At 33.8% G+C, this 12,370-nt stretch overlaps 2 protein-coding genes across 3 annotated transcripts in view; one reads left to right on the top strand and one right to left on the bottom strand.

The window, feature by feature from the left end:
* Ipp (Inositol polyphosphate 1-phosphatase) overlaps positions 1-6,779 on the bottom strand; it is a 46,545-nt gene extending 39,766 nt beyond the window's left edge. The window contains exons 1-2 of one of the 2 annotated variants that reach the window (XM_074176647.1): positions 6,589-6,779; positions 42-256 (exon numbers count right to left, since the gene is read on the bottom strand). In XM_074176647.1, coding sequence (XP_074032748.1) covers positions 42-242 — 201 coding nt within the window. In that variant the 5' untranslated portion in view covers positions 243-256; positions 6,589-6,779. The remainder of the gene's footprint in view (positions 1-41; positions 257-6,588) is intronic. The other variant, XM_074176646.1, reaches the window with a different exon arrangement.
* Positions 6,780-9,008: 2,229 nt separating this feature from the next.
* Positions 9,009-10,411, top strand: LOC141482789 (uncharacterized). Its single transcript, XM_074176590.1, has 2 exons — positions 9,009-10,022; positions 10,082-10,411. Exons 1-2 carry the CDS (start codon positions 9,656-9,658, stop codon positions 10,210-10,212), a joined length of 498 nt encoding a protein of 165 aa, XP_074032691.1. The 5' UTR covers positions 9,009-9,655; the 3' UTR covers positions 10,213-10,411.
* Positions 10,412-12,370: the final 1,959 nt, after the last annotated feature.

Genomic DNA, 12,370 nt, shown 5'->3' with positions numbered 1-12,370 from the left:
CAGAGTGCGTTTAAAGAACTTTGACAATAAATGTACTTTACTTGACTTCCAATATCGTGTTTAACCATTTCCTGGATGAGAACATCTGCCAAAGTTTTGAAGTCGTCAATGAATCTCGGGTTAGCTTCTTTTTTGGTTTTCCTCTGTACCAATAAATCAAAAAGATGCTCATGCTTTCTACACACCCGCGCTATGTTTGCTGCTTTTTCCGAAGCCAATATCAATGCCTTGAGCAGATCCATGAATTTCTGGAGAGCTGGAAATGAAAACGAATTATTTGTTGAATGAAATGGTATAGATGGTGAACCAAATGGTTTTTCAAAGACAAAACAAGCACTACAGAAAAATCCTTGAGGCGTTCTAAGAGCGGTGCCTTTGCGAAAGAAGCGATTCACGTTGGATCTGAATCGCTGGAGATCAAATTCATCTGGAAAAACTTCTCAGCAAGTTTATTGCATATGAACACAATTCTCCAAATGAAATATTTCTCAAACAGTGGAGTTTGAGCTTAGAATAAGCAGCCACAGTCCGTGGAGTATTTCTGATATGTACCGCTCTTGGTGGAATCAAATGTGCCAAGTCACTGAAACACCTCTGGTGAAAGTATCTATAGTATAACAATCTAGAATTGAAGGTAACTCATAAACAAATTGAACTGAGAGCTAACGGCAACAATGTTAAATATTAGAACTAAATTCTTACCGAGCTCATTTTTACTGTCTATACATCGCCATTGTAAATAATTGAGAAGTAAGATGATTTTATAAAATTTGCCCCCCGTAACAAGATAGCTTCTGCATATCGATAGGATGTACGAGCAAATAGATGAACCAGTTCGTTTGATACTTGGAAACATCGGTAAACTGATCAACACTTCGCAGGTCTGTTATATTTGCGTCCTTAAAATGCCATAACTAGTCATTCGGTTTCTTCATTATCAAGCGTCCTTATCTGCATAGGCATAGTGTGTTCTGTTTCTTGTGTTTTGTATTCATTAAATATATTTTATTATATTCATCAAATAGACTGTTATATTTATTAACTTTAAAATATAAGATAGAGGTGGCCGATACTGGTTTTTCAAAATACATTTTCATAGATTTTTATCACATTCACACTTTATTGTGAGAAAATTAGTTGACCTAGTCATTAAACACAGGTATAAATGTTGGTTAAACTCAGGTATAACTGTCACAGAGTTGTTATTTTAGTATAACTTTACGTTTCTAATATTTGTAACATCACTATATTCAGGAATATTTTATTCAGTGAATAAATATTTCGAATTATATTTTTTATTTTCTGATATTCGTAAAAACGTCAAATATTTCAGTGTATATTGTTTTTGAAATATATTTGTTTATGAATATTATGTATTTTATTACTTGTGTGGATCTTGCATCACTTCTCATGGAAACACCCCCGTATCTTCCGTAATATTTGAGGGTTGACCAAAGTGATATACACTGTCCGCCACTCGCGATGGATCACCCCATTTTTACGGTAAAACATATCAGGGGGCAAAATAGGCTCAAAATTCCTTCCGATTCGTGATCAGGACTACCAACTTACTACGAGTACACTTTTTTTCCTGAAAAAATGTCAGTCCTGAAAAATCGGAATTTGTTTCACTTCTCATGGAAATACCCCCGTATCTTCCGTAATGATTGAAGTAGATTTTTTTTTGGATTTGACATCAAAACATGAACGAAATTTGGTCAAGAGAAACTCGACTTTTGTTTTCAAATAAATAATTTATTTTTTATTTTGTTGTCAGAAAAGTTATTCCTTCTCAATCAGAGAGAAAATGGTAATTTTGTAAGAGGAGCGTAAACATGTAATCAGTGAAATTTTAGGTTGGTTAATGTTAGTTCATATTCTCATTTTCCCATTATTTAAAAAAACAAGGATATTTTGTGGCGAAAAATGTTATGTAGTTCAAAATTCTTTCGAAGTACTACTTTCAAAATCACATTTTCAATTAAAAAACAAAACAATCAATTTCAAATGATTTAACTGTTGACAATTTTATATTTTCATGTCTTCTATGAAATTTCCCTCCAATCGAACACATTTTTCTATGCGCCTTCTATTATTTCCTCCAACTCTTCTCAGTTCTCTAGGTGTGATTTCTCTACACGCTTGTATAATTCTTGCACGGAGATCTTCCTTATTTGTTGGCCTATCCTTATAAACTCTATTTTTCAAGTTTCCCCATAAATAAAAATCCAGTGGAGTTAAATCTGGGGATCGTGGTGGCCATACGACGAGAGGGCTATTAGGTCCTATCCATTTCATAGGTAGATTCCTATTCAACCAAACCCTTGTTATGCCACTATTGTGAACTGGTGAACGATCTAACTGAAAAATTATGCTGAGTCTCACATCCAAAGGTAGTTCTTACAACACATCGGGAAATGCATTTTCGAGAAAATCAACGAATAGTCTGCCGTTTAAATTTTGATCGAAAAAAATGGCCCGATAATATTTTCGTTCAGGATATCACACCACACATTAACTTTCTGAGATATTTGGTCTCTACAATTCACCACCCAATTTGGATTTTGTTCAGCTCAAAACCTCATGTTTTGGGAAGATTCAACACCATTCGTGGTAAAGGTAGCCTCATCACTGTATAATATATACTTTAAAAAATTCCTGTCATTGAGATAATTTCCCAGCATCCATAAACAATACTCCATACGGCGGTGCTCACGAAAAGATTATATATTTTACGTACAATTCCAGGGAGTACAGCTGCCTCTAGCGGGTGACTTCTATTAAATTCAGCGGCCGCTTCACGATAAGACCTCACCCCTTCACCAACAATTAAAACAATTTCAATTTTTGCTTTGACTGACAGACGTGCCATGTTGAACTTTGTCAATCAAATTGAGCTGATATCAGTTAAAATGGGAACTTCAGAAATATTAAAATATGAACAGGAACTCACGAACAGAAAACAACTGGAACACAGGAACAATATTCAACACAAATACAGGAACAATGAACACAATGGGAACAAAAACACGGCAGAAACAACAAGAACAACGGTGATTCAAAGAACAACAATACTAGAAACAACAAATGCAATGAAAACTGATCTGGGGGTTAATACAACAAGATCTTTCAACAATATTGTCAGGTTGACAGTAAATATCAATGAGCAACTGTTTTCCATGGTGATTTCAGGGCACCGCATGATTCAATGAAACTGATGTAATTCAATCCCTTCAAATGATTTCAGACAACGATTCAACAAGTGGGCAAAATAATCTAAATTCTACCTGTTCACCGAGTGCAATTTTTTCTTTAAAAATTACCAGTTGTTTCGGTGTTGCAATGAGTATGAAGATTAATTTTGTTTCGGATGGTAAAATGTTTCCTCAATATTTTGATAAAGGACCCCGCACATTTCTTATGAGAAATGGCTTGCCTTGAATTTTGCCGAAATTTTGATATGTTGTAGTCCTTGATGTGCTGATTGAAAATGTCCACAGCCAAAGCTCAGAATTGTACAGTTTTCGAGATGTGAACCTTTGAATATAGATTTTTTTCCATTTTTTGCGGTTTTTGCTCATCAATCGAGAGCTCTCACTTCTGTTTGGGATAGAATTTGGATGTTCAGCAACCAGAATCAGTTTTACGAATAATCTTCTTCAGTTATAATAGATGCGGCCATCGATAATTTTTCATACACTGCTTCACACTATCTCGATAATCTGAGAATGTGGTGCTGTGACATTTTCCCCAGATAAGCTCAAAATGGATGATAACATCTCACAGATAGAATGAAGAGGTTCAGGTACTGGAGGCGGACTATTTTGCGCCTTAATATGTTTTACCTAAAAATGGGGTGTTCCATCGCGAGTGGCGGACAGTGTATATCACTTTGGCCAACCCCATTCAGGTGGTGGGTTCATTTTGAGCATTTCCATCAGTCCTGAGAGTTTCATCGTTCCACCTCGAATATTACGGAAGATACGGGGGTGTTTCCATAAGAAGTTAGACAAATTCGGATTTTTCATGACTGAAATTTTTTTCAGGAAAAAACTGTATTCGTAGTAAGTTGGTAGTCCTGATCACGAATCTTATGGAATTTTGAGCCTATTCTACCCCCTAATATGTTTTACCGTAAAATTGGGGTGTTCCATCGCGAGTGGCGGACAGTGTATATCACTTTGGCCAACCCCATTCAGGTGGTAGGTGCATTTTGAGCATTTCTATCAGCCCTGAGAGTTTCATAGTTCTACCTCGAATATTACGGAAGATACGGGGGTGTTTCCATAAGAAGTGAGACAAATTCGAATTTTTCAGGACTGAAATTTTTTCAGGAAAAAAGTGTATTCGTAGTAAGTTGGTAGTCTTGATCACGAATCTGAAGGAATTTTGAGCCTATTTTGCCCCCTTATATGTTTTACCGTAAAAATGGGGTGTTCCATCGCGAGTGGCAGACAGTGTATATCACTTTGGCCAACCCCATTCAGGTTTTTCCATGAGAAGTGAGACACACTATATATATATAGATGGATTGGTAAAAAGGGTCCAATTCGGTGGCCGGCTCGTTCCCCAGATTTATCACCGCTTGATTTTTTCCTATGGGGTTATTTAAAAGATATTGTTTTCACTACTCCCCCTTTGAATGTGGATGATCTGAAAATGAAAATTCGACTAGCGTGCAGTGATATTACGCCTGATATTATAAGAGCGACTTGTACGAGAGAAGTGATTCGACGTTTCGAAGCCTGTATAATATCTAATGGGCATCACTTTGAACAATTTTTATGACTTATTTCTAGGTACCTACCATTCTTATGAAATGATTTATCAAGTTATATTATTTACATTGTTATTAATTAAAGATTTGTTTTCGAAATCACCTCTTTCAATTTCGCAATTGTTTCATATTCAAAATGATTCCTGACTGAATTCCACAACTCAAAATTGAAACCATTACTTCGAACACCCAAAATTTTGACTAATTTTCATGTGATCTGATGCAGAGAGAATAATTGTATGAGATATTTTTAAAAATAATAGTCGTTCTCAAGACTTTACATTTTAAGCAATAACTCAACAACGCCGTAACCGAATTTCAAAAACCAAACATGAAATGATATCAGAATTTAACGTAGCATCTGAATATGTAATGATATACAGGGCATTCTATTTTAAAAAATGAAATTTTGGTCTGTAGCACCTACACCAAACACCCTGTATATTTAAAAATTATATCAAAATATAGCTCTCATGAACTCCTTAAACTTTTGTATGAAACATTTTAGTGTATCTCCTTCAACAAACCAGATATTGCATGTCACATAAAATGTGGGACACCCGGTATATATATATATATATATATATATATATATATATATATATATATATATATATATATATATATATATAGAAGAGTAGTTTTTCGGGGATTCGGTCTAATTAGAATAAATATTACTCTTTTTAGCTGCCCGGGCTTTCGCTAATGTTTATTAGCTTTATCGAGGGCTGTAATATAAAAAGGACATAATGAATATACATAAAACATAATAACGGATAAAACAGCATACCTGTGCTATGTGAGTATATTTAATTTGGAAATTTCAATTTCGAAAGAAGTCTTCAACATCAAAATGACAACTTTTTGACATTGAATAATGTCAAATACTTTTTCTAATTTTTTATTGTCGTTCATTATGGTGATTTATAATGTGTTAATATTACAGGATGTATTCAGATTTATATTTTTTGTTAGTAAAAATTAATAAATTTTGCTGAGGTTGTCGATGTCTGTCTTTTTGTTGATATTGTTTTCTTTAATTTTGATTTCAGCCATTTCCAGAAATTGCCTTTCATTTGAATCTGGTTCGAAATGGAGAATTTTGATGTTAGTATAATTGACTGAATGATCATTATCTAGAACGTGTTGTGTGAGAGCACAAGAATTTCGTTTTAAATTTTCACAATTACTTTTATGAAGAGCTATGCGGGTTTTTAAATTGTTTTTTGTTTGACCTATATATATCTTATCACAATTGTTGCAGGGAATTTCGTAAACTACATGTGACTTTTCAAATAACGGATCTTCATCTTTCAATTTTGAATGTAGTTTAGTTAAGGGTTTAACTTTCCTTTGTGAAATTTTTATATTCTGTTCTTGTTTAAATACGTTTAAATAAGCGAAAGATCGGGCAGCTAAAAAGAGTAATATTTATTCTAAGTAGACCGAATCCCCGAAAAACTACTCTTCTATATACGGTCGTCACACTATCATATATATATATATATATATATATATATATATATATATATATATATATATATATATATTATTGAATTATTAAATATATATTATATTAAATTTTACAAAAAGAATTTGAAGTTTTATATCTTCTATTAATTATCTGCGAGCGCTTTCGACAGTTGGTAGTACTGTCATATTCTAGGCACTCTTCAAACTGCAGTTTGAGGAAATAATTAATTCCCATACAAAAATATAACAGTTAATATAAATATAATATTCTCCATATGTGAACGCTTTCATTTTTGCTTACACTAAGCCACAAACAAACACAATTTCAAAGCACTTACCTCCGTTCAGTCAACACAACAATTCGAAATAATCATGCACACACTACCGATTACGTCTTATCATTTCCTGTGTGAATACCATTTCCTAATAATGATGGACGTCAATTAATAGGAATATCGCGACTTTCTGTAAAATTCTCAAAGCCAATTATAACGTCAGAAAACGCTGAACAACACATATTGATTTTGTTTGGGTGAAGACCGGCGCCTACTTGACTAGCATTCGAACTACCGATGACGTACGCGGTGAATAAGTTGAAATTTGAAAGTATTTTCGGTCATAAAACTGAGTCGAGCAACCAGAGCAATATATCAACAAAGTGATCGTTATTTTCATGGGATTTATATAGGGTATTTTTTATAGAGGTGTTGAACTTTAAAATGGAATAAAACAAAGACGAATTTTCAAATTGACATGAAATTCACTTTATTCGAAAGATAATCTTCTGGCATTATAATTCAAATATGACTTCTTAACCCGGCATTACACGCATAATGGTCAAAAACACGGCATTTTTCCTTTTACCACTTGAAATTCGTTAAATAGGACATTTGGCGTACAAAGCTCCACCTATTCCCTCTACATGATATTGACAGTTATTCTTTAGGGCCATTTTTCGCCTCTTCCAAAGCGTTCAGTGTGTACTCGTATCTATTACTGTTATGATCGTGATTGTGGTCGAAAGCACCGTGCGCGTGTACTGGTAAAGCAAGGAAATTTGGAATAGTTTTTGTTCAAGTGAGTATATTATTGTTGTGTTTTTTGAAGATAATATTAGCTCTTTTGCCAGTTTGATTTTTATTTAATGTAAATAACCTGTTTGTTTTTCAATAGGCATCGCATATTCGTGTTTTGACACGTGCTCACAATTCAGAGGTAGAAATATTCTGACATATGTACAATAAGGCATTCTTGTTTCAGAAAAGGAGTTATGAACGAGAACAAGCACATCTACTGGCACTGTATAATGAACTTGAAGATGAGGATGTTTATGGATCTGATGATGGTGAAATCGATGAGGTTGAGATAAATGAGTATGATTCATTATCAGAACAGTCAAACGAGGAAGAAATTGTGCAAAGTGATAAAGAAGCAGGTAATATTGCGATAAATGAAAGACATGCATATATCGGAAAAAACCAACGAAATGTGTGGAACAAATTTCCTGTAGAATCGTTCAACAGAAGGAAAAAACTAGGACAAACTGTAAATCAGGCTTCAGGGGTAATTGGGCCAGCAAAATTAGCAACGACTGCAATAGAAGCTTGGAAATGTTTTTTTCCAGTTATGTCGGAAAAAACAAACCGCATATTATAACTTATTATAATTCTACAAAAAGCGGTATTGATGTCGTGGATGAGATGAAAGGTAGTTACTCTGTGTCTCGTCCAAGTCGTAGATGGCCGCTTACAATATTTTATACACTGCTAAATATTGCTGGAATAAACAGCCAAATTGTGTTTCAGTCAAATACAAACAGAAAATTGCCTAGAAAAATGTTTTTGAAAGAACTGGGTTTGACATTATTACACGATTATTTGGTAAAAAGACAAAACATCGTAACTTTACCAAAATCAATAAAGATCCGAATAAATGAAATTTTGGGTCTGTCTCAAACACAACCACCGCCGAAAACATCCGTTTCTGGAAGGTGCTATTTATGTGGTTATAAAAAAAATAGAAAAACATCAACACAATGCAGGAGCTGTCAGAAATCCATTTGTCGAGAACACACTGTTCCATTGTGTCTAACATGCGCAAAAGGAGGAGAAGTGGAAGAGTCTGATAATTAGTTTTTATTTACTTTTTTTATAGTTTTCAAGTATATTTTATTAAAATTTGCCATTATATTTCTGAAATGTCTGAAAGTCTATATATTTTCCGGTTTATCTTATGAATATTCAGATGCGGTCATTTACACCGTGTAATTATTGCAAAAGTAGGGACGCGTGTAGTGCCGGATTAAAACAGGGCTGAAACCTTCAAAAATAGTGAAAAATAAAAAAAAAATTAGTGGGATGAAACCAACTAGAAAAGGAGCGGAATATGATGAAAATGAAAGGAAAAATAAATTACGGACGATCTGAGTTCGGGAAGTGGAAGAGGGTGAGTCTTTAAGGGTAAAAAATGGTTTATCTCGATTTCCGGAAAAACTACAAGTCTTATGGGAAAAAGTTAAAAGGCAAAGTTGTAGGTAATAAAAAGATTTACAATTTTTACCACAATTTTTTCACATAACCCCAAAATTTTAGTGAAAAATACAAATAACCAAGTTTTTTGCTTTTATTTTTATCTTTTTCACAAAAAAAATTCTACGAAATTTGGTGAAAACTTACGTTTTTAGGCACTTATGATGCATTGTTTGAAACCTTTGGTGCAGTAATGAATATTACTGGAGTTTTTTCCCAATACCAAATCGTTATTTTCAACACCTCGACAAGTGTTTCGATCACCAAGTGATCATCTTCAAAGAGGAAGATTAAAACTAGAAACTAATGCGAGCTAATCCTATTTATGCTATAAAGGTAACCCATACAGGTAAACTATCCAGGCGTACTAACCATACAGGTATACCAACCTAAATTAATTTTACAATTTTGCCTTATCTATTATTTTACAATATATGTTTATATAAAACAATTTTCAGCTATATAAAAATTAATTTCACAATATTGCCTATCCAAATTTATTTTTGCAATGTGTCCTTATGTAGTAATCAGTAAACCCAACAACATTATTTTATTTTAACACCTTCACTGCGATACCAGTTACATGTGTCTGGTAAGCATATTCCCGTTGTAGCGGTACCAGAAATTGAAATTTTCCCATTCCTACGACGTCGATAAAGAAGTAACGCATGAAGATAGAGCGGCGATGTAGATACCTATGTTATTGTGGCGATTTTTAGAATTGCCTGATTCACTTTTCGACCGCCAGATGTCGGGGCCTGGTAACGCACAGGAGTGAAAATTCTGTTCTGGGATTTACCAGACTTGTGTGTCTTGTAATCTTTTTGAGGTTATTTTTCCAAAACTTTCATGGTTCACTCTTTCATATTGAAATAAGATGACAACTAGGGCTAAAAAAATTCTACAGTTAGCTGTTGAACACCATTCAAGTACATTGAAAGTGACGAGTAATGAGAATATAGAACCTGAAGTGCTGACTGATGAATTTTTATCGGAAACAGTAATACCAGAAGTTGCTGAAAATCACAAGTGTGCTCCTAGTCCTTCTCTAGTTGAAAATTCCAACTACGAGGATGTTATTCAAAGTGATACAGATTCCGAAATTGAACCGTTTGCAAATTCTTCAGAAGATGATCTAGATTACGAGCCTAGTGAGACCCTTTCTGATACTAATATTGAATTAGTATCACCAGAGGAACAACAAGACAATGATAGTGATGGTTCAATGGATGGGGATGATGACGGTGTGTTCAACATTTGGTTCATATCATAAGTGTTTCTAATTTATAATATTCATCATTAGGGCTAGAAGATGTATGGACTTCAATCAGGACAGCTCAAAATATAGACATTGTTGAGCATGCCGTTGACTGTACAATAAATATCAGAAATCAAAATAGTTTGACTCCGTTACATGTGTTTAGATCGGTTTAGATCGTTCATTAGTGATGATATCCTAGAGTTGATAGTTGTAGAGACCAATAGATATGCCCAACAAGAGAACTCTCATGTCAAAACGGTAAAGTCAAGACAAAATAAAGATGAAATCCAAAAATTCTTTGGTATGATCATCTCTATAGGTTTAGTCAAACTCTCCAACATGAATTTCACTAGTTCGGACTTCCATTGTCTATTATATAAAATGATTTGAAATCCCTGAAACAAGTAAAAAAGAATAATTAAAAAAGAATAGTTGAAAATAACAATTACATTAAGCAACAATAAACCTGAAATGAAATGATAGTAAAATAACCTACAAGTAAAAATATAATAATTGAATAAATAAAAATTAAAGGAATGCAAAAAGAAAATAATAAAAAAAAAAAAAAAAAAAAAAAAAGTGTAGAGATTCCAAGTCACGTTAGTTCACGACGTTTCGATTGTTGGTATCTACAATCGTCTTCGGGTGATGACTGGACTGATTCCTCCGAGAGATGACTATTTTATAGGTCGTTGAAATACTTTCACTTTCTCTACTTTCCATTTTCCGCTTCACTGATTCCGTGAGAGATGTGAGAGATGACCGATTTGGCGGTCATCTCTCGGAGGAATCAGTCCAGTCATCACCCGAAGACGATTGTAGATACCAACAATCGAAACGTCGTGAACTAACGTGACTTGGAATCTCTACACTTTTTTTTTTTATTTTTTTTTTATTTTTTTTTTATTTTTATTTTTTTATTATTTTCTTTTTGCATTCCTTTAATTTTTATTTATTCAATTATTATATTTTTACTTGTAGGTTATTTCACTATCATTTCATTTCAGGTTTATTGTTGCTTAATATAATTGTTATTTTCAACTATTCTTTTTTAATTATTCTTTTTTACTTGTTTCAGGGATTTCAAATCATTTTATATAATAGACAATGGAAGTCCGAACTAGTGAAATTCATCACGAAACATTGTCAATCACCTTCTCCAACATGAATTTGTACTGATCGAAAAAGCCATAATAGCATAACCAGCAAATCTCAACTCATAAGATGTCAGCCTCACAGCATAAGACCCTGAGGATAACTTTGATTTGAGACTCTTGATATGGTCTTCAATTTTCACATCACTGTCAATGGATAGTCCCAGAAATTTGGTTTGATGGTTCATTCTCAACAGAGATGTTGTCAATTTGTAAATTGCTGATGGAACATTTGAAGCAAAGTACGTTCGTTTTAGAGATATTAAAACTGAGAAGATTTGCGTCATACCATCTTTTTATATTGCTAATATCATGATTCATTACTGTTTCAAGTTCAGAGGGGTGTTGATCATGCCATAAAATTGTAGTGTCGTCAGCGAATAGTGTGAACTCTCCTTTAATAACAATAGATGTCAGATCATTCATGTACAAAAGAAATAATAGTGGACCTAGGACTGAGCCTTGTGGAACTCCACAGTTTATTTTTCCTTCCTCCGAATAATTAGTCGTTTGACTACGCTCAGATAAATAAGATTCAAACCAATTGAGACGTACACCTCTTATACCATACTGTTGTAATTCCACTTCTCGAACTCACATCGCCGGTAATTTATTTCCCCTTTCATTTTCATCATATTCCGCTTCTTCTCTAATGGGTTTCATCCTACTGTTATTTTTTTTTGTTTCAAAAATTATCGACCCTGTTCTATGGCCATCGTATGTCCGAGCCATACAAGTATGACCGCCACGGATGGCTCGGACATACGTAGTCTAATCAGGAGGTCCAATTTTGTCCAAAATTGATAAAAGGTGAAAAAAATAAGTTAAATTACAAATGTATCAATTTTGGCACAGACATCGTAGCTCAAAATGAACTTGAAGCAGCTAATATGTTCAATGAGTTTTTTTATTGACGCGCGTTTCGCCAACAAAGTTAGCATCCTCATGAGAAGAAAATTAATACCTAGTCTAGTCTGGTTGATCCTTATATACTAAAATTTGTTACCTGAGGTTGTATACCTGAAGTCCAATATGGAATTTCTCGGTAATTAACTACCTGCAAGTTCTTAGTAATTATTCTCTTCCTACCAGAAGATCAAAAAGCGGGCTGAACAGTATGGGTCCCTTATCGCCATTCATGCTGTTTTTACATTTTGCTATTTCTAGACTCTCACAT

Source organism: Leptinotarsa decemlineata, unplaced genomic scaffold, assembly GCF_025532065.1.
Source record: "Leptinotarsa decemlineata unplaced genomic scaffold, Ldec_3_MD MMD2_tig00001973_RagTag_RagTag, whole genome shotgun sequence".
Taxonomy (NCBI): domain Eukaryota; kingdom Metazoa; phylum Arthropoda; class Insecta; order Coleoptera; family Chrysomelidae; genus Leptinotarsa; species Leptinotarsa decemlineata.
Note: the sequence above shows the minus strand (reverse complement) of the source record. Positions and strands in the feature narration are given on the sequence as shown.

What these genes read in the sequence shown, in the direction of transcription:
- LOC141482789 (XM_074176590.1), top strand. Translation starts at nt 9,656, where the DNA reads ATGACAACTAGGGCTAAAAAAATTCTACAGTTAGCTGTTGAACACCAT. An exon ending in AATGGATGGGGATGATGACG is followed by an intron (nt 10,023 to 10,081) that starts GTGTGTTCAACA and finishes ATTCATCATTAG; the next exon opens with GGCTAGAAGATGTATGGACT.